The sequence below is a fragment of the Cebidichthys violaceus genome, unplaced genomic scaffold (genome assembly GCF_023349555.1).
Source record: "Cebidichthys violaceus isolate CVI_PGR_0920_01 unplaced genomic scaffold, fCebVio1.0.p SCAF_20, whole genome shotgun sequence".
In the NCBI taxonomy this organism is placed as follows: domain Eukaryota; kingdom Metazoa; phylum Chordata; class Actinopteri; order Perciformes; family Stichaeidae; genus Cebidichthys; species Cebidichthys violaceus.
The window spans coordinates 10,257,538-10,280,488 of NW_027176373.1; the positions used below are offsets into that span (position 1 = coordinate 10,257,538).

Genomic DNA, 22,951 nt, shown 5'->3' on the forward strand with positions numbered 1-22,951 from the left:
TATTAGTTAGGAGGTACTGCTTTGTATGTTGTGTGAATTAGGGCCGAACTAACCATTTCTTTTCAGAATTTACATTATTGATTAATTTGTCATTCTCAATAAATTGTTCAATAGTTTGGCTGCTAAAATCATAATTTCCTAGAGCAAGCTGACATTCATATTTTTTGTTCGACCAAAAGTCTAAAACGTTAGAAAAGAAGTTCACAGAATGGAAGTTTTGCTTGATAAATGACTCAAACGATTAATCAGTAATCCAAATGGTTTCAGTTGATTAATTGATCTAATCGTTTTTGCTCCAGTTTGGATACTTCAACATCCAGGATATGAGCACATTTTGATCTGGCCTGGACACACTTAACAGTCCTCATGAAGTTTCTGCATGAATCTATTGGCCCTCTTCTTCAGTCCAGCAGCCACACACATAGCTATTTGACACGCTTAATATGTGAAACTCGGAACAAATCCAAAAATACTCTCCTACTTTTTGTAGTACAAGCTCATAGAACTAAACTGAAATGTCCATGACCCAAAAATAGCTACATGCACAAGAGTTCTGCTTTTCTGAGTGCAAAGATTTACAACCGAGGGGTGTCTTTTCTCATGAAAGTCTTCTTCTGTTGTACTATCCTGGGTTGAGTAGGAGGGAGCAGAGTCAGAGGAGGCTCTTGAATCGATCGGCCTACTTTTATTTCCTGCACCAAACAAGAGCCAAGAGAGCTCGGGTGTGAACAGTACATGTGTGTGTCATGTAGTGGATACAGATTTGGCGCTTGTTGTCTATCAGAGCCATTAAAATAGCCGGTGCTTACGTCAAACGTGACCTCTTGACATCAAAAACCGTCATTACTGTTGTGACCACAAACCATAGAGAGATACAAAGAATGGTAGAAGAGAGCTTTGTTGTTTTGCCCTTTAAAATGCAAGTGGAGAAGTGAATAGCCTCTGTTTACTTAACACTGAATAATGATGATGACAGTCTGTTAGCAGCATCACAGTAGTGTGGTAGGATTGAGTCACTAGATCCATGCTAATATCTCCTGATGCTGTTCGTCTGCCAGGATTTAAACTTAAGCTCACGTTGTTTGTTCTGTTTCTGTACTGATATCTACTGTGACTCCTTAAATGACTCTATGTCCACAAAGCATCAGCTTCAGCAAATAGCTGACAACAGTCAACAATCAGCAGGCTTCGCTTGACAATACAACGAAAAATGCAGGTGACAAAAAAGTTGTTTCTAAAGGTGCTTCCGGTTTGAGTTGCATCATACAAGAGCGTTCACATATGTACATTTGTCCAAAATCCAGCATAAAGATACAAGCAAAGTGACTTTGATCTGAACATGTTCCAAGGTTACCAGGCAGATTTTGTTTCTGGTCTGAGTCAGCATTGTGTCATTCCTCTCATTTGGAGCCATTTTGCACGGCTACACCCCTCGGCAGGCTCCCTGTGGGGGCTCAGCGAGGAAGGCAGTTGGACAGGCGGAGCCTCCTCCTCATCAAATGGCAGGATGCTGGCAGGGTAAGCCTCTGGGTGGATCCTCTTAGCTTGTGCTCTCTGTTGTCACCTGTCCCCAGTTGGCCACTGGTCTGAAAGTTTCTGGCCTTTTTTTCTAAGGCTGTTGCCCTTTTTTAGTTGTCCAGTATTACTTTGCAGACTGCACAGTTGAGATAAATTAGTTGAGATACATTTTTTCTTTTTCGTTTTGGGAGTTAATTCTTAGCGGCTAAAGAGTCATGTTGTCTCGTTTTAAGCTTAAAAAAAAATGTCCCTGGATGACTTTGAAAAACCGACTGTCTGCACAAAACAATTATGATAAAAGTTTAAGCTGACACGAAGGAATGATAGTCATCAATATCCTTTCTGAAACCCCTCACAAAATCCATCAGCTGTGTTGAGTGTGAAGTGTCAAGGGGTGAACAAAAAAATAGGTGCTTCAATTACAAATAACAAAATCATTGTCAAATGATGTTTTAGACCTATTTGAATAAATGGTGTTGTGATAGTTTCAATAATGATTGTGTTTTCTATGGAGAGAGAATACGAAATGTATTTCTTACAACAAAACCTTGATATAATAGTCCAAAAATATGTGGAAGCTGCTACCTTCATGAAATGTCTTCATGTCAGCATCTGCTCAGAACACTTATCTTACTATTTGTTATATTTAAACATATGTAGATGACAAAAAAACTCCCTCAACGCATACTATGTTCACGTTATATAATGTCCCCTTTCAGAAATACATTGGAGCTTGTTGTTCTTAATCACAATGTCCCTCTCAGTTATGACATACATTAAACCATTAAGCGGTGCATTGGCTCCTTCTCATTGTTCGCGTTGCTATTGCAGGAGAAGTGCCCTCAAGTGTATTTAGAGCCACTGAAAGCAGACCAAGACCAACCATTCACACTCGCACCACGTCACTTCATCGCCGTAACGGCAGATAGAGGTTTTTTTTAAAGACGGAAAACATCCTGTGCTCAGAGGAGTATAAAAATACATCATGAAGTATATTTTTATTTTTGGGCTAATGCTTGAAATGTTAGAGCATATCAACGTATTTATTTATGACTGAGGGGCCTCTTTGCTCTGTCACAACTATGAGGAGGAAGTTGCAACCTCAACTGTTTCATTTACATGTTAAAGGCAGCGGTAAAAAAAAGAAGTGAGAGGCGAGACCAGTTTGAGCCTGTACCTTTCAGTGGTACACTGACTGTTTAACCTTATAGGACCAAATACAAGAAACTGGCTGAGAGGGGAGGGAAGAGGAGTGTCTCACATCTGCCTTGAAATTAATTCCTGCCACACTTTTCATATTTTGAGTTGTTTTTTTAATGTGACACAAATACGTGCCCTGCAGTCACAGCAGTTAATGTATCAATTTTATACCTTGGTGAAGAAAAATTAACACCATAAATAATAGTGTTGGCTGCAGGCATATAGACTGATAAACTTCTGAGCAGATTCTGTCTGTAATGGCTCGGTGAATCCTTCCATGCAAGCTTTAGTGCACACTAGTAATTCACACGATGCATAGCAGTCACCTGGTGACGCTCTGTCGTGTGTTTTCATTCACTTCACTCAAGTGCAGACAGAACATGCTCCTTCATATGACCATATAGCCTACATAGCATCACAGGAAATCAGCCACTATCTGCATCGCCACAGTTGGCATATTGGTGCATGAGCTGCTCATTTTTATCTAGGTCAGAAGGTGCAGAGCCGCCGGTGTAAATGACACAAGCACACCAGACAAGAGATAGGCTGTAAACTGCAGTAAGTGCTTGCCTACAAAGCAATTTAAAGCCACTCAGAATAGTGTGTTAAGATTTTTTTTCTTCACATTTGGATAAGCATGATTTCTTTCACATTTTAATATTTGTGACTAGCTTTTCTAGGAAAAGGTGTTTTTCATGCAAATGTAATGAATTTTAGAAGTATAAGTGCATAAAAACCAGATTTAAACTTGCTTATATTTGATGAGAATCATAATTAAAGCATTCTAACAATATTTGTATATTTTATGGGGATGAAATATCAAAATATCACATATCATATTAATGATAATCGCTTATCAGAAAGGTCATCAATTTAACAGTAATCTCTTTTTAGGAGTAATCGCCTTCTTGGATAGGTCTTGGAGACCTCATTAATGCCTGAGCTGTGATAGTCAACAAGAAACAGTCGTCAATTTTTCCAAATAATGATAGCAATTTGTGTACTAAGCAACACTTATTTAGAGAAACTGAGAACAGCTTTTGGAGATTTGCTCCCATAAACAGGATTAGAAATGGGGATGAGCGTGGGTACTGTTAGTGCTGCAGCCATTTCATGGCATCTGGGTTACATTTCAGGGGACAATAGGGACAGTGAGGAAGTGGAGGAGGTCAGCGTCTCTTCCTCTGAAAGTAGACGAGGTAGGGTAACCATTTAGAGTCCTATTAAAGCAATATTGAGCAATCGCTTTTCCCCTGCCTCAGAGCTGGATGCACTGATGACCGAGGAGTAACAGTGAACCGTGTCTCAACATAATAGATGCAGTCATGAAGCTGAGGGTCAGTTCCTTTCCCTGTCACACACTCCCACACATACACACACACACACACACACACACACACACACACACACACACACACACACACAAAGGGCGGTCACAGGGGGACAGCTGCTCTTCCTGTCACTGTGTGGACAGTGTGCCACATCTATAAGGCTTTTATAGAGTCAGCAAAGGCAGACAAAGACACACATGCACTCGAACCATCTCACATTTAGGCCTTAAATCTCTCTGCCTGTACCCTCCGTCACACATGCGGGCTGCCACAAGGTGTATTTTCAGATACACTGGAAGCAGCAGAGCTCTGACAGCACGCAGTGTTGATGTCATGGCAAATATGTCAAACAATAGTGCAAGTTAGGTACTTTCTACTACTGTAGCAGAACAGCACGTAGGTTGTGTTAGAAACAATGGCGCTTAAATTTGTATTTGGGGGTGCATCAGTCTTCTGTTGTACTATTTATTACAAGAGGAAGTTAGGTTTTAATATGGACAATAGTATAGAGGGAGCTTTTCTGAGCATACTTCCTTTTTGCATTTTCTGAAGGTGGAGGTCCACTGATTAAGTATAATAATACACTATGAGTAAAGACAATAATAATAAACTGCACTGATTTGTGAAACATTCACATTTTCTGCCAGTGACAGTGTCGAACCCTTTCAACAGCTTATTTTTTAAGTAAAACCTTGTCTCTTTACAAGAAACTTCGAAAAAGAACTGAAACTGGACCAGCCATCACTGAAGTCACATGGCAGATGACCTCAACCATATCAGTTTACTGTAAGATATGAGGCACACATGCACAAGGAAGTCAGACACAGACTTGGATAAAAATCATAACAAATCAGCTCTGGTCTGTGTGCTTGTGCATCCCAGACAGTTCGAGAGTGGACAAGGGAGCGACCAACCAATGAATAATTAACATCTCGGTAACCCTCGCCCCCTTTCGTCCAGCTTCATTAATAATTTATTAGGCAGAATACTTTATTTTCAAATTTTGACGGACAATTTTTAAGGAGGACAGCTCTCTTTGAAATTAAAGGTATTGTGGAGATGATACATGATCCTATTGTAGAGCCCAGAGGGAGGTCTGAACTCCACATACAACCACAACAACAGCACTACACAGCAGAGCTGATGCAGGTAAAGACAGCATTTTGCTGATTGGTCCTTTTTAACATTTCCACTGGTTGAAATATTTTCCTCTCCAGACTTTTTGAAGCTAATCATGCCCCTTGTTTGAAATAGGAAAAGTAAATAGCTTTTTTTTTTTAGATAGACTAACCCTAAAATATCCAATTACCATCAATATGCCACAACATAACTGACAAGAGAAATGTGTGTTTAAAATGTTCTATGTTTCAGTTGACATATGTGCAGGAAATAAACACAGCTTCTTTAAATGTTGTAAACTGCTTTTCTGTTATATGTCAGCATCACCTTGAAGTGTTATTAGACCAAGAAATCAAAAAGTAACAGTTAAGTAGTAGTGATGATACGTGTGTCATATCTAAGGCAAAATGTGTCAAGAATTGCATGCATGGTGGGGAAATGAATGGTTATCAATGGCAGGATCAAACTGTGGGTTACAGTCATACTTGGCTAAAGTGCCGGTGTATGTCGGTGTAAAATATTGCTCACAATAATGAATTCCTTCAAAAACCTGCTCTTTTTCCTGCCACCTTGACAGCTATCCTCTTTTTTTAAATCGGCCCGTTGAACACACGTTGCCAGGGATGCAGGCTTATGTGTCTTTGGGGACCAATAGCTCAGATTGACGTTTGCAAACAGTTTGAATGAAAAAGGGAGATAAAACACGTTACAAAAAAGAGAGTGCTGCAGTACCATCCACTTAGCAGCCTCTGGACTTGGCCCAGTTCACTGTCCGCAGTGTGGTAAAGGGGGGTCGGTGGTATAGATTGAGGATGCCTAGAGCAAGTGTTGGGCATTAGTATGGACTTGTTTTCTGAATCAGATCCAGCCACATTCATACACATTTACTTTCTTTAAAGCATTGCAGCCAGGTCAGTTCAGTGTCACACATTCAGCAGCAAAACAAGGGATGCAACCTGATCTCAAATGTAACATAACAAGGTTGCGTAGGATCAATAAATGAGAGTGAGACTGAGCCTGGCTTTAAATTTCCCAAAATCAATCACTATTAGGAGTTGATTTAGACCTTGTGGTTAAGAATCGGCAAGGCAGCTTTTAACTACAAGGATAGACAGCGACACTACAGCAGCTGACCTCCAGACTGTGGAGCTGGACGTTTACTCGCTTGGTTAGATATTCACTGAGGTGCAGTAACCGGACTTTGGTGTTCCTGCTGGTTTCTCCATCTTTATGTATCATTTTAATGTCACATGTCAAAACGGTCTGCTGCTTTGAAAGACCGCTTGCATAATGATGTTCAGGCATGCGACGTATTTCACAACTTCACTCTTCAATTCTGACAAAGAAATGAGGCACGACATCAAGTTGCAAGTCTGAACAGTTTCTGCATCTTGATGTGATAGAGTTGATAAGGCTGCAGTAAGCGCGTAACTTTTGTCACTGATCACATCTAATTGCTGCTAAGCTGTTAAGCCAATTTTCAGTGCTTCACCTGAACAGAATACAGATCCAATCTCAATCGTCTATATCAGGACACAATCTTTGCTTCACCATTCAAATGACTGCAACATCAGCGGTAATTACGATAAAAGCACACAAGCTGTGGTTAAGTCGACTTCAGTTACTGGCAGAAAGCAAAAAGCTGCTCATTCATGCTGCAGCGCAGCAGCCAGTCTACCATAGGTGTGGAAGTGTTGAGTAGAAACGATGACGACACCCATCCTCCCAGGGTTCAAAAGCCAGTCATCTCTTCCTGTTTCACAGGACACAGACTTTCATGAGCGGCTGCAAAATAAGTCAAGCGACCCTGACTTCCCCAAAACAGTGTGTGTTTAATAGTACTCTCCTCTGACTTCAGTTTGTGTCCTGACATTGTACACCAGAGGCCCATTAACATTGTCCTGGACTTAACATGGAAGTGGACCTCATTCACTGTCATCAGTTAAACCAAACATCTACCCTGAGCAGTAATGGCTGTTCAAAGTGAATCTGGTGCAAAAGAACAAAGGAAGCAACAGTACCCAAATAGACATAATCCTTATAATCCTAGAGTTGCTGCTCCACAGTGCCATTTCACATTCCCCTTTCTGCTCCAAGGGCTTCAGGACGACCCGATGCTGTCATCACCTCTGATGGACACCATGGAGCTCAGCACACAAAGAAATTGATTTTTCAGCAGTAAAAAAAAAAAGTCTAGTTTATCTAGAGCATGTGAGCACAACAAAGATAATTACTGTCCACTGGCTACTAACGGAGTTTTAAGATCTGAGAAGCAAGATTAAACACTGCTGTCAGTTTCTCTGGGATGGAGACTGACTCTGGTACTGTGAGAGGAGGACGGCATCCTCCCAAGTGTTTTAGAGAATACTCCAAATCTTTAAAAACAATCCTGGAGAGCATCAGCTGCATGTCTGGGTCATCTGTCCAGGACTGGTCCTGTGGCAGAATAGAGAAACAAAGACACTGTTTTATTATGTTTATTGATGCAATGAAAATTGAATCACACTGCATAGCCAAAAATGTCTGCAAACTATGGAGAATACAGCTGCTTTTATGGAATGGCCTGACCTTATGAATACATGTCAGAGTTATAATCCATGATTGAATTTGTGTGGTGAATCATCTTAAATCAGTGTGGATTAACGACAGGAGAGCGACTGATTTTTTTTAGACTGTTGAGACACGGATGACATCTGGTAATATCAGTGAAGTGTATAAGGTGAAACAACCAGATCATAGAGATTTAAGTCATTACATTATTTTCAGTTCCTCCTCCTCAAAGTCATTTAATACAACGTGTTGAAGTGGTCCCTGCTATGCAGTCCAATGAAGGGTCAAGCTTCAGTTGATGTAGCGGTAGAGTTGTGGCTCAGGGAGCATCAGAGGTCACGCATGGTTTTCATCAACTGCTGCACTGACTGACATGTAGAAATAAGTGCACACTGTGAATGTGGGGGAGTGCATGCAACATTAACTGTACAGAGTGTTTGCTTCCTTGTAGAGGAGAAAGGATAGTTGGTGTGTGTTGCTACCAGATATCTGAATAAAATTTCAGGCTGTTTTCAGCTGTATTTAAATAAGATGCAGATATTGCACAGGTTCCCTTGTAGTTCAACATGCCAAAGTATTTAGAGTGATCCGTACTGAAGTTATGATATTGTGCCCTGTTCTGGTAACAGTTTTTAAACCAGCAAGATGTGGCATCATCAGTGTAAAAGGCAATCAGAATTCAATGAAAGCTTTGGAAAAAAGAGTTTCCCGTTGCTGTTTATTGTCTCAAGCCTTCATAATGCCATTAAGTTATTTTTTTTTATTGCCACTTAGTCAGTCCTGCTATTACGAAGTGATCCATTTGTGATCATATTAGGGTTTGGTTTAAGCCAGACTGATATAAACTTGTAAGACTGATCAGCTAGAAGTATCCTGGGAAAACATTAAGATGGTTATCAATTATTTATGTGTTTTTTTTTGTTCTAGAGTATTTTTTGGATCAAAAGGTAATTGTTTAACTGAAAAAAAGCTGTTCTCTTTTTGAGTTTGGAGGGTGTACTATGACATTTAAGTTGTCAGGCTAGTGCATGCAGCAGAAAACATACTGAACATACAAACAATTGGTTCCCAAATAAATTGAGCTGAAACTTGAGGGGGCAGGGACAAAACAGTTCGGTTCCTCTTGATTTTGTGCTGCTATGTTAGATATATCACACACTTCTCTATAGCGGTAACACGCACAGAGGACAGTTTCTATTCAAAGGAAGCCCAGTGTCAATGTGGTGGTCATATGTATTTTAAAGTCCGGGCCAGTGAAGATTTGATTGAAGATTTCGCATATCAGTAATGGTAAGAAAATCTCTCTCTTTTATAATGTTTGGCTCCTCTCCATGTAGTACCATTTTCTGTTTTCTGCACTTGATTCCGATTCAAAGGGAATGTGTTTAGTACCCCCACACATCTGTAAACACAGATGAAAAAGAACATAATCACACTACTAGATAGATGCTGAAACACCAGACAGATAATGTACATGTGAATCTTGCAAATAACTTGATGATCCAAGTTCTGTGCGGTTCCTCTTCAAAGCTACAGTTACAGTTACAGTCCTGACCAATTAGGAACATAAAAAACTGCAACAACTGAGAACATTTAGGCCATAGTTTTCTTTTGATACCACTATTTAAGTGTATTATGCCCCTTTTTGATCTAAAATACACTAACAAGATCAAGAGTCTACAGCTATGCTAGCAGCTCTATGAGACTATCCTTGGACCAGAAGATGCTTCTGAAATGGGGACGGGCATTGATGATACTGATGTATGACTACTGAGTAACATTACATAACATGTGGGGGCTGTTAAATTATATAATAAGGGGGTATTTTTTTATAAAATATAATTGATTGATTAAAGCCTGCGATTGCCTCGGAAAGGCTAAATAACACCACACTTCCGTGGTCGATAGGCACAGTTGTGCTGTTAGCTAAATGCTAACATCAGTATGTTAGCATGCTCACAATGGCAATGCATGCTGTTGTCAAGCAGATATAATGCTCATCTTGTTCAACATTATAAGTTATCATGCAACTATGGCAAAATCATGCTAGTGTATTTTTTAATTTATGTGCCACCTTCAACGTGTGTTTTTTGATTTCATATGTGTTTCTTTAGGCTAAGCATCCTGCTGAATTGTGAAAAGTACAATTATATTGTCCTATAGATCTATGGTTACAACATTTATAAACTGTTATTGACTTCGGTGTTAAACTAGGTTTTTGAAGCAAGCAGTTAAATCATGACCAGGGTTATATGACCAGGGTCACTGACACAAATATCATAAGTCGTAGATTTGTTTGACAAATCAGAGCCATTTTACCCGCTGAGCAGAGTTAACAATATAGCACTTGTGGACTGGATGTCCCATCAATAGAGGGTGGCACTAGATAGGTTGCTATGGAAACAAGGACTGATTCATGGGTCTGAGAAGCTCAGGAATATGTGATTTTAACAAAGGCGGTGAGTGATAAGTGTCCAAGTTCAACCCTGCGCTCTCAGTTGGTGGAGAGCAAGAGTGTTTCTGCCGAACCTGGAAGTTCAGCTTTCTGTTGGAACGGCATGAAGGCAATCTGTGATTTGTTTTTGTTTAAGAGAACATGCTGCCAATAATCTACTCTCCCACTTTGAGACAGCGGAGAAAATTGATTGCTCACACCTTTTGAAGGCATTGTGAAACATGCACCCGATGCTGCACCTAATCATCGCAGATAGGCGTCGACAAACGTCATTTGTGCCCACATGGGTAATGATGTTTGAGAACATTTGCAGGTTCCCAGAAAGAAGCATGAGCAGGGTTTTAATGTCAGCAGCCCTGGCACCATACAGACAGCGCACAGAGGCTTCTCTATGTGACCCAGTGCTCAGTGTGTCAGATGAGGAACCACACATAGAGGGAAATGTCTAGAATTGTCATCACTAATTCTCTGTATTATTGGAAGCAAACAGCATAATGAAGCCTCAAGCCTCAGACAGACATGGAAGTAATTTTATATTTCAATGTTACACATATTGTTCAATCATATATGAAAACAGTCTATTTGTCACACTAGCCATTCATTTAAACTTTTGGTACTTATTCTATCTGCATACACAGGAGGCCACGAGCTACCACTGAGGTCATGTCCTCTGTATCGTTTGACCATGGTGATTATTTTAAAGCTGATATTGAGTCAGTTTTGGTAAATTTGACCATTCTAGGTCAATAAGATAACATATCAGGTTATAGTCTTTCTCCACTGGCGTTGCAAATAATTCTTTAAGGCTTCAGAATTACAGAAAATACAATTTAGTTAACAGTTAGAGCAACATATAGAATGTGATCAAAATGTGTTTTGTTTTGAATCCTGACTATGGCCCTGCATACACACACATGCATCCTGCCTGTTTCCAGTATGTTAACCCCACCCTCCCAGTCCCTTCATCTATTAACGTTTAGATTCATGAGGATTTTGAATGTTTCTTCCAATATGTGCTCATCACCATCAAATGCTGTGCGCCTCAAGCTCTGCTGGGAAAATTGCCGACTGAAAGGCTGTCTGTGTCCATTTGTTTCAGAGCATTGCATGGACAGAGCCACACCTCCAAACTGAAATGCATATATCGTTAATGTAAATGGTGGAACTGGAAAACAGTGTCCTTCCAACATATTCATGTTTGCTCATTCTTTGGGGACTTTAAAATAATAATGTCACACAACTCGGGCAATTGTTATTTTAAAGAAAACAAGTGAAAAGTTGGAACTTCCGATCAAATATAATATATAGTTTATTTAAAACAAAAGCTTTTTAGTGCTCCAAAACAAAAACTTGGATATCTGTTGTTCTCTACCATGTATCCATCGCCACTGTTATCAACTATAATGAGAAAACAGGCACAGAGAAGAATGCTGGAAGTGATCAAATGCATACAAAACAATAGCGTGCTACAAAGCCTTTTTTCCCTCTTTTTGAGGAGCTGACATTATCCACTTCAGTATTAACAAAACACTTTTATTGAAACTAGCTACATCTGCAGTCAGCAACACTTCCTGCTAACAGTGAGCCCCTCAAATGTCTTCTAGATTATATAAATGCATGTAAACACCTCAACACACATTGGCATATCCCTTAACACCTTTTAAACTACCGATAACCTTCATATTTGGTGAACAGCTTTTTACATTTTTTTTCTCTTCACAGCAAAATGGAAACATCTGCTGAAAAGGAGAGAGTGTGAGAGCAGGCAAGAAAGGGAAACAAAGATTTCTTGTGACTTCCTCACTTTACTCTATGGCATTTTATAGCGTGTGTGTGTGTGTGTGTGTGTGTGTGTGTGTGTGTGTGTGTGTGTGTGTGTGTGTGTGTGTGTGTGTGTGTGTGTGTCAAGCTTTTCTTGTAGCAGCTCTACACCACTGCACCTGCTCTTTAGGCTGCAAGCACGAGAGAGGACATGCATGCGAAAAGCTTGACAGGAAGAAGCCTCATACCTTATTGAGAGCGACAAAAGGTTTCAGCTCGGGTTTGTTTAAAGACAGTGCATCTGCGACAAATTATGACAGAAAGTAGCTTGTAACTGAAACTAAACCCACTTTGTTGGTAAGTTGCAGTCAAAACTTATAACAATGAATTGTTTTAGCACTTTTAAAAAAAGGGAAGCACACTGCTTCGTACTCTTCAGATAATAACAGCTGATCCAATGTACTATATCGGAAGTTATTTACAATGTGTCTATTGTTGTTGTTATTTATATATTTTTTTAAATACTGGTGTATGAGTGAACTAACAAAACTGTGCGTTTGTGTGTGAACGTATTTGAGGGTGGGAGACAGTTTAGACTTATTTCTCGTATGTTGGCAGAGTAAGCCAGGAAGGCCCCCTCCCCCGTGTTAATACTTTCTATTGTGAGCGTGTGCAGGCTGGATGTGGTGAGCATTAAGTCTGCGATGGAACTATTTAGGGAAACTTTGGAACGGAAAGTGTGTAAAGGAAAGAATAATAATGAGAGAAAACAGAAGTACAAGGCATTACTCAACAATAAAAGACGTCAGACTTGCCTGCTGCTTTATTGTTGAAATTCGATACTTTGTCAAATCTTTTCTTCCAAATAAAGTGTTTCTGTGTACTCACTGACAAGCTGCTATGGGCTGAACATAAAGCTGTCGATTAAGATCTTAGCAGTGTGGGTGAATGATGAGGTAACAAAAGACATTTCTTTCTCTTTTTTTTCTGCAGGTGGCCAGTGGACCTGACCAAAAGGGACGCAGCAGGCACTGAAGAGTGCAGACGAATGGATGCCATGTTAGAAAGGTTGATAGAGCCTCTGCTACAAAGAGGACTCCGGCTCCAGTGAGGATCCTCTCGTCCTTATTCTGAAGGAATGAGCACCGCGCAACTGGAGCACCACCAAAACACACATCTGCACACAGGGACGGACCCCTGCAACCAGAAACATCTGCATATTTTCCTCAATCTTCTTCATTTACACTTAATAACTTGACTTGGGACAAAGTGTGGCATCTCACAGAGACGTCCAAGGTTTGAGAAAATTCAACCATCTTAAGTGGTGTGAATGAGGACTGTATTTGTTGCTTTCACTCAGAGGGGTTTTTCATCTTTGCATGCAGTGGTCCCGTCTCACACCAGCACCATAGAGACCAGGACAGACATTTTACTGGGAGAGCAGAAAGCTCTGGACCAGAGTGGAGAGACGATTGTTGGACTGGAGTCGGTTTTTCAGGCACCATGCAGTCAGATGACCTTTTCATCCGCAAGTTTCGCCGTCAGAACATGCGGCCGCCTATTGCCACCGTCAACTTTGATCCCAACCGGGAAGCAGGTCTAGTGGAGTGGCCGCCGAGGAGGGAGGCTGATGGAGCTGAGGATGAGAGCCTCACTCCGAGTCGTGTGGGGCTTACGCTGAGGTCGGTGGGCCGCGGCCACATCATGCAGAGAAGTAACAGCGATGTAACCTTAGGAGACTTGGACTCCTCTGGGAAGGCAGGGGGTAAAGCAGCCCGGGTGGTTGGTGAAAAGGTGGGTGCGGGGGCTCAGGGTGATGGGGGTGTGCTGCTACACCGGGAATACGGCAGCCTGTCCTCGCTGGAGAGACAGACTCAAGCACAGGAGCCAAGCACAGACGACCAGGGGCCCCTGAGTCCAAATGCCCTACGCTTCAAAGACCCTTTCCTGCTTTTGGGCCTGCAGGGCAACCCTCCAGAGCCCGATGGATTCTTTCGGGGTCTGTCTGTGTCCACAGGGGACTCCCCAAAACCTGCCAAACCACCGAAGCCTGAAGGACTAAGTAAGAAGACCAAACCCCCTCAGATCCCTCAACCAGGTCCATATGACAACATTGGGGGTGGAGCCTGGGTGAGGAACTTTGCCCACTACGATGTCCAGAGCATCCTGTTTGACCTCACCGAGGCGGCCACAAACAGAGACAGCATTGGACGGAAAAAGAATATCACCTCAGGGGCTTCAGCCGCCTCCCAGCTGCGCCCCCTCTCCCAAGCCACCCCGTCCTCACCTGCACAGGGTGGAGGAGGCAACGGGGTGAATGCTGATGACCCCGAGCAGTCGCTGCTGCTGGACGAAGGTGATGGCAACGATAACGAGCTCCTGCTCAGCTGCCCCCACTTCCGCAACGAGACGGGGGGAGAAGAGCAGGTGGGTCTCGGTCAATCCCAGGAGAGACGGGGACTCTGGTCGAGCCTGCGAACCCCCAACGATGCAGTGTCGGTCCTGGAGGAGCCTAGAGAGAGTCACGTCCAACAGCAGGGCAAGAGCAACTACTTTATAGAGCATGCAGATCTGGGAGCCCATTACTATCGCAAATATTTCTACATGAAAGGTACGTGTAGTGAAACTTCTATTTTGTCTGACTCGACTGTTTATGGCAAGTCAATAGAGGGAAAAATATGACAGGGATAAGAAAGCACTATTGTCCAGCTTAACAAAGTGAAAGTACACTGTGGTGCTATTCAATCATTGATGAACTATCACATTTCAACTCTGAACAAGTCTTTATCATGGCACAATTTTTTTTAATTTCTCATCTTATAATTTATGGACTGCCCAAAAATTATTAAGGAGGAGGGGAGGTCAAAAAGGGGGTAGGGTCATGTATTGATATGTAAAGGTAGAGGGTTTAGCAATTAAGGTGAGGGTTCAAAGAAAATATTAACTCTTGGGAGGGTCTTGTCATTTTCTAGAATAAAATACAAGATTCAGCCTCCCTGTACACCCTAATAATTTTCATACAGTTCTCTTAGGGTGTTAGGTATTTTAAGCCCAATGCTGTCATAGTTGAATTTGACTGTATTGTCATCGCAGAACACCAGAATTTCTTCGGCATGGACGACCGCCTCGGCCCAGTGGCCATCAGTTTCCGCCGAGAGGAGAAAGACGGATCCAGCGGAGCTCAGTACAATTACAGAATCATCTTTCGCACCACAGAGGTAAACCGGCGCTTTTCTATCCTCATAGCTCTCCACGATTTCAGTGTATGTGAAATTGGTTTGCCTGGATGTGATGCCTGTGAATCGTCTCCCCAGATGAAGACACTGCGAGGTTCCATCCTGGAGGAGTCTGTGCCTTCTGCCGCTCGTCACACGACCCCTAGAGGCTTGTCTCCGAAGAGGCTGCTGGAGTTCATCATGCCTGAGCTGAACCTGCACTGTCTTCGCTTGGCTTCAAACTCCCCCAAGGTCAGGGACACCCTGCTGAAGCTGGACGAACAAGGGGTGAGTAAGGCTGCTTCTGCTGACACCAAAGACTGTCTGAGAGAAAGCTTTTCAGGACATTGGATACTGACCAATAGCAGCAAATGGCTCTTTTTCAGAGGTCAGACACAAAAACATGTTTTTCTAAAGCTGACATTCTGAAGTCTACACCTCCGCAGTGATCAATCAGGTGTTTTTAGATGTGAAAGTGCACTTATTATATCTGTTCATTCTTCCTCTGCCACCATGGTGACTGTTCACCATGTAGGACTATTTTTTATAGAAATGTCCAACATAATAACAATTCTTTGTCATGTGTGTTCTTGGAGCCCAAAGTGTCCTCAAGTTGCTTACTTTGACAAACAGAATGAAACGAATGAGATGAGGAAAAGCAAATATTCAAAGTCGAGAAACTGTGACCAAAATGATCTTAGATCATTTCCTGCTTAAACATTTAAGCCCTATCACATTAGTTGAAACTTTATTTTGCAGAAGCTGCTGACCATTTAAACCCACACACACCAGATAGCCACTAGCTCCACCTTTGAAGTAAGATACTTCAGAAAAGGCACGAACAACTTTGACGAATTAAACTCTCTGTTTGAAGCATGAAACCTGAGGGGGATTAAGAGGTTTAATAGTGCAATGTGTGCTGTGCAGCTGTATGACAGCATAAATTCTCTCAGACAAGCTTTTTAGCTCTAAAGTAAGATGTCAAATGATCAGGATGCCTCATTAGGTGAAAGGCCTTGACAGCATAATTATAGACTCTGTGCTTCTCTGTCTTCTAATGTAGCTGAATTTCCAGCGAAAGGTTGGGGTGATGTACTGCCGGGCCGGGCAGAGCTCAGAGGAAGACATGTACAACAACGAGAGCTCGGGCCCGGCGTTTGAAGAGTTCCTGGATCTGCTCGGCGAGCGTGTGCGGCTGAAGGGCTGGGAGAAATACAGAGCTCAGCTGGACAACAAGAGTGAGCCGGGAAAAAAACACAGCGCACCCGCATCTATTGGCTGTATCTCACCTTGTCACAGGACCATTATCCGAAGGGCATCAGTGCACCACTGAAAGCCTAAGATAACTCCTATCTAGCCGCATGTAATCTGAGTAATGCCTGCAAAATAGCATAGTCACTGCTGATTATCTCAGAGCTGTTTTCCCCTCAGTGAGCGGCAGAGAACAACAAACGTTGACTGACTTTGTGTGATGCGTGTTTCTGTGTGTCTTTTGCTTGTGTAGCGGACTCAACTGGGACACACTCGCTCTACACGCGCTACCAGGACTATGAGATTATGTTTCACGTGTCTACTATGCTGCCCTACACAGCAAACAACACGCAACAGGTAAAAATACAACCCATATATATTTCAACAGAGATTTGATATTTGATTTCCTTCTCCTGCCTTTTGTGTTGCAGAACCATTTTTCCAATACCAAGTTTTCTCAAATGTTTTACGTCTATTCGTAAAATAAAATTGCATCAGTCTTGGTACAACCTTCATTACCCATCTCTGTTCAGACTTCATGCTTTTGTAAATGCTTTAGAAAAAGCTTCTGTACTCTGCAACAAGCATGACATAAAAATCCTGCCCCCCAGTGTTCACTCCCACCATGAAGGTATTCACAGTCGCCTCTCAGTCAGGCTGACTGTCAGCTCTTTGTATGAAGTTTATGGTTTAAAGCCTGTTTGCTGTCACTTACAAAGAGACTGGACATGACATGCCAAGATAGATTAAAAGTTTAAATAAAACAAAACATGGTAGTGACGAAGCGCTTACATTATGCTGCTTTGGCAGCAACAGTTTGTGATGTATCTTGATTAAGCTGTTTTTTAAATTCAGCTTCAGTTCTAGGTTTTTTTTTGTAAGAAAAATGATTTTCTTTGACATAAAGAAGCATAATTAATTAACTTAAATTTACAAAATGTGTTAATTTCCCAAGAACAGTAATTTTGGAGTATTGAGTTGTGTTAACAACAATAGCAAGATCATGGACACACAACCTTATTTCAGAGAACAGAGTTGCTTATTTTATAATTAATTTAATTTGACTTAGCCTTTAGTTCAATTAACAGCATTGGTTTTCATCATTTTGTTTATTTGGATGCACATTAGTTGTTGCCTTGGAAACTACTATCCCTGGGGTTTGTAATTCAAAGAAAATACATTTAATCAACAAATGTTTACACTTATTCTACATACAGTCAATAACACAAGCTACAACATCACCAGTGCATCCAAACATAAAATGGCATACAAACATTAAAACAGAAACATTTAGATGGATTGATAAGTAAAACATAATAATAATAATAATAATAATAATAATAATAATAACAATACTACTACTAATAATAATAATAATAATAACAATAATAATATCAGTTTATTTTAATGCTTAGACCTATTTTGCTCATTAAGAGTAATCTCTTTAGCTGCTTCTTAAAACCTTTCTTGTAGATTCTTGAGATATAAAACGTGACAAACTGAGATGTGGTTCGGACTTAGTTGACTAAAATGACTCGTGCCTGCTTCTTAAATAAATCTCTCTGTGTTTCTGTTTTGCCTCTCCAGTTGCTGAGGAAGCGACACATCGGTAACGACATTGTGACGATCGTGTTCCAGGAGCCAGGCGCCCTGCCCTTCACGCCAAAGTCCATCCGCTCCCATTTCCAACATGTCTTCATCATCGTTCAGGTCCATGAGCCCTGCACTGACAACACCTATTACAGGTCTGATCATACCTCGTGCACTATGTTGTAAATAAATATCTCTTTTCACCGCCCAAAAAGACCTTACCTTCTTTTTTAGGCTGAAGTCTCTTGAGACAATACATTCATGGTCATCCTATGTGTCATAGGAAGTAGTGAACTAAAATAAGTTCTGGGCTTTAAGAAAAATACAAAAAAAACGACAATTTTACTGATAATGTCATTCATGATATGCATGTAAATAAAAAGATGGTGGTTACTATGTACACTCTTACACATGGGTCTCATACATCATAGTAGTTATGGGGCAGCTCAGGAGGAAACACAAATCTGTGCTCCTCTACAGCAGATTCAGTGTAAATGTTTGTTATTCTGGAGAGCACTACAGTCCACAGTCAAGCTCGTAAAAACAAGACATGGATTGAATGCTTCTTCTGCACTCTCTCTTACTCTAGCATTCCTGTTTTTCACTCTCCCTCTCAGGGTGGCTGTGACACGCTCTAAAGACATGCCATTATTTGGCCCACTCTTCCCTAAGGGTGCTCGATTCCCTAGCTCTCCCGCCTTCAGAGACTTTCTCCTGGCGAAGGCCGTGAATGCCGAAAACGCCGCAGAGAAGTCGGAGAAGTTCCGCTCCATGGCCACCCGCACACGGCAGGAATACCTGAAGGACCTGGCTGAAAACTATGTGACCACCACACCCATCGATTCCTCCACCAAGTTCCCCCTGCTCTCTCTGGGTGGCAAGCGCAAAGACAAGCTGAAGGGCGCCAAAGGGGCCGAGCTGCACAGTGCTGGGGCGCTGGTGTGGGCTGTGATGGTCAACGGTGGAGATGATGGGGAGGCTGGAGAACTCAGGCTCCCCTGTCTGCTCGGGGTGTCTGCTGAGTCGGTGGTGCTCATTGAGAGGTGCACTCGCAGGGTGGTGTTTAACTGCTCCTGTCGAGATGTCATCGGCTGGAAGGCAGTGACAGAGACTAAGGAGGGGGGGCCCTGCTTGGATATCTTCTATGAGCGCGGGGAGTCTGTGTCAATCAGTATGATGGAGAGCCAGGCGGAGGATATACGAGAGGTGGTGCAGAGGCTAGAGGTGGGTGATTGTGTTCGGATTTAAACATTTTGCAGTGGGTGGTTTATGTCTTTCTGATTCATTCATCTTCTTCCGCTCATCTCCAGCTGGTGACGCGGGGCTGTGAGGCTCTTGAGGTCACCCCCCTGCGCGACGGCGTCGGACAGCCCGGCTTCCTGATGAATGAGGAGGGCTTTGTGACGGAGCTGCAGCGGTTCTGTTACGCTGAGAGCGGAGGCCTGCAGCTGTGGGCTCGCGTGGTGCGACTGTGCGGCCACTCACTGGTTCACCTGAGCCCCGAGGAGAGGACCAGGCTGCTCCGCACTGCGCACAAGATCCACATCACTGTCATCCCCCCTGACGAGAACGGCAAGCCACGCAGGTGGGTGAAGCTGCAGATACGAGGAGGAGGAGGAGGAGAGGGAGAAAGAGAACTCTAACAAGGGCACTTATGGGTCAACAGACACAGGGAGAGACTGGAGAAGGGGCTCATGGGTATAAAGCGTGCTCCAGAAAGTGGATAATTGTCCCAGTGAGGTGGTGACAGAAAGTTTTGACAGCAAAGAAGGAGGAGGGAGTCTGTGGGACAAGTCAGTTCAGGAAAACAAGAGAGGTGCCACTCTGGGGTCACGGCTCACTCTGCTGTTGATGATGGCCTGCCATCAGTGTCACACCAGCTGGGTAACAACCAATCAATCCCTCTAATGATCTTTAATCACACTGGCAAAGGGCCTCCTACTGTTAACAGCACACATTCCACTCAGCTGAAGTCAGACAGAGGGCAGAAACAGCTGTGGACAGAATTGTTAAAACAAATAAAATCAATATTAAAGTGGACACCTCTGCAGCTTTAGAGTGAATCCCACTGGTTTATTTATATTTCATTGCTGAAATGCTTGTTCTGTGACAACAAAGCACAAATTGCCACAAAGATGTCATAATTATTGAGAGGAAGTAGGGTTCTGTGTTCCCAAAGGGATACAATAGGCAAATATAGCACTTGTTTTTCCCACCTCATCTTTGTTATTGGCTTCTAAATTAGTTTTATGACTCAGCAGTGGGATGAGAGGCTGGGCCGAAAAGAGAGGTGTGAGTTGTGAAGTGTGTGTGTCTTCTTACTAAGTATGTTGTTGATTTATGTTCTGCAGAAGTTTCTCCGAGCTGTACCAGAAAGCCATCAAGGATGCGGAGTGTAAACCCGGCGAGGATCAGTCTGGAGAGGCCTGGGTACTGGACGAGAGGGAAGAAGAAGATGATGATGATGAGGAGGAGGAGGAGGAGGAGGAGGAGGAGGAGGAGGAGGAAGAGGAGGAGGAGAAGGAGGAAGGAGAGGCAAAGAAGGAAAAGCTGAACCCGAGTGGGGTCAATGAAGCAGACATGACGGAGATGCAGGCCGAAGAGGGCAAAGGACAGTTGTGTGATAAAGGGCAAAGTGAGAGAAGTCATGGCTCGCTCCTCACGCCGCCCAGCTTACCTTTGTTACGGGCCACTTCTCTGCAGGACCAACCAGCCATTGAGAGCCAGGAGGGCAGCGGCTCGCAGCTCACACGCAGCTGCTCTTTGGAGAGACAGCCGACCTACAGGGATACGTGTGATCGGTGAGTGTTACTAAAGATCATGCCACTGTTCATTCAAGCTTTCATAGCCTGACATATGAGTGTTTTGAAGATGTTATAGAGAGATATATAATATAAATAACAAAAAATGATGCTTTGAGAGATCTTGCTAGTAACATCTGCAAACTGGGAGACCGTCAGGTAAAAAGGCTCTGAAATCATCCAGCATGGCTGAAAATATCCTCAAACGGAAGCTGACTCATCACAATTTAATCTCAGAGTCATAGTGCGTCACTTTTCCTGCAAAGGACAGGGTACGGTGAAAGGACGCCAACAAATGTGTCACTCTGCTTCACTGAACTGTTTACTTAATGCAAAAGGTTTTAAATTGTGTTTCACATTAGAAAATTCACATAGATGTTCCTTTTTCAAATCTAATGCTTGAAAACAAAAAATGGGACGGTTGCGCAGTAGATCTTCAACTCTTCAGCAGTAAAACATTAAAATGACAATAGATTCAATCTTTCTATTTTAGATTAAAGTTGAGAAGTCATGTAAATGTCATCGAAAAGCACCTTGTGTCCATTTAACAATCACTTCTACCATGGTCTGCATTGTATTTCCTCATCTTCTTGAGAATCAAGATACTTCTCTGACAGACACAAGAATGTTTGCCAAGTATTAAGCTCCAAGGGGAGAGAAAAACACTTATGTAAAAGCAGAAGAACATGTATGTGTCTGCCAGACAAATCATTTTAAGCACACTGTAAGCACCCTAACTCCAAAAAGCTACAACAGCTTGAAGCAGAAATTGTGCATGAGAAAATATTCATGAGGATAATATTAAACTCTGCTGCTCACCAAAATGAGTTTGACTGCTTTTCATTGTCACGCAAATCATCTGACCGAAACCGCATCAGATATGATATTTTTGATAGATGATTTTGTGAGTGCAGGATAGCAAACATCAATCAGGCCTAAATCTAAGCCATCCTGGAGATTGCTTGTCGAAGTGCTCCAGTTTCTGTTTTGACCTCTGGATTGGATAAAAAATGTCACAAAGCATCAACAACAGATTTGCTTTGTGTTTCCCCCCCACCACCACCATCACATTTCTCCCTCTCGGTCTGGACAGGCACGTGTACGAAAACGTGGGGCTGAAGGGGGAATGCCACATCTATGACAACGTCGGCGAGCTGAGGGACGCCACACCTGATCTGATCCTGGCTGTCAAACCCAAAGTTCCCCTGGAGGACGAACAGGTGACAGACTGAGACGAGAGGACATCTGAGTGGTTTCTCTCCCCAGCACTCCATCCGCTCTCTGACAGTGTTGTTTCCCCTCTATCTCTGTCTCTTATGTCTTCAGTTCATGGGCGCTGAGTTAGGTGATGACAAAGCTTCAGTGAGTGACTCGTCTTCCCGGTTGTCATGTTTAGACCGAGCTGAAAGAAATTCACGAGCCCTAAGTCTTCACAACTCCATCACCAAGAGTAAGTATACTTCCCTATTGCTGCTAATTCATTTATATATATATATATATATTTAAAATATTATATTTTATACATACATATATATGTATAAAATATTGTATTTATAATGTATTTATGTATGTATAATACCTTAAATATTAAAATGACAGTATGTTAAATAAAAAAATAAATGTGTGTAGATTAATCACGAGACAAAGAGGACAAAGAGATATTATGACCCTGATCGTGGACTCAACACAAAGCCCCGTTCTCAGACACAACAGCTGACATGACTGCTGAAATGATGCCAAAATGGAACAATTACACATGTTTGCAAATCATCTCTGCCTGATTTAAGCCCCAAAGTCCTTTTTTCCAGATTTTTTCTGCCTTAAACCCTTCTCTTCATTATCCTCCCTCTGCTCCCCACTGCATCCTCTTTGTCCCTCCTCTTTCATCCACACTGCCCCCTATCCCGCTAATCTAACATCACCCCTGCTCTGCTGCCACCCCCTGCCAGGGCTGGGATAAAAGGGGGACAGATGGGTAGTGGGAGGGGTGGAGTTTTAGCCAGCCCCAAATCAAGGAGCCCCTCTTACGCCATCTGCTCTGCCTCCGCTGAGACTATGAGACTCATCATTTATCCGCCATAAGAGCACACTTGCTCATCTCATCCTCTCATCTGATTCTTCTGATTTTTGCGGGGGCGGCCTCTGAAGACTCTGATTGTT

General features: G+C 42.4%; 1 protein-coding gene across 6 annotated transcripts in view; it reads left to right on the forward strand.

The window, feature by feature from the left end:
• sipa1 (signal-induced proliferation-associated 1) overlaps positions 1 to 22,951 on the forward strand; it is a 32,639-nt gene that overhangs the window by 2,135 nt on the left and 7,553 nt on the right. For 4 of the 6 annotated variants that reach the window (XM_068716229.1, XM_068716233.1, XM_068716232.1 and 1 more), the window contains exons 2-12: positions 12,928 to 14,545; positions 15,028 to 15,152; positions 15,249 to 15,437; positions 16,213 to 16,387; positions 16,654 to 16,757; positions 17,988 to 18,145; positions 18,608 to 19,214; positions 19,301 to 19,575; positions 20,342 to 20,791; positions 21,885 to 22,011; positions 22,118 to 22,241. In XM_068716229.1, the coding sequence (XP_068572330.1) occupies positions 13,438 to 14,545; positions 15,028 to 15,152; positions 15,249 to 15,437; positions 16,213 to 16,387; positions 16,654 to 16,757; positions 17,988 to 18,145; positions 18,608 to 19,214; positions 19,301 to 19,575; positions 20,342 to 20,791; positions 21,885 to 22,011; positions 22,118 to 22,241 (3,442 nt within the window). In that variant the 5' untranslated portion in view covers positions 12,928 to 13,437. Of the gene's footprint in view, positions 1 to 8,927; positions 9,009 to 12,183; positions 12,292 to 12,927; positions 14,546 to 15,027; positions 15,153 to 15,248; positions 15,438 to 16,212; positions 16,388 to 16,653; positions 16,758 to 17,987; positions 18,146 to 18,607; positions 19,215 to 19,300; positions 19,576 to 20,341; positions 20,792 to 21,884; positions 22,012 to 22,117; positions 22,242 to 22,951 lie in introns of those variants that run through there. The other 2 variants (XM_068716230.1, XM_068716231.1) reach the window with 2 other exon arrangements.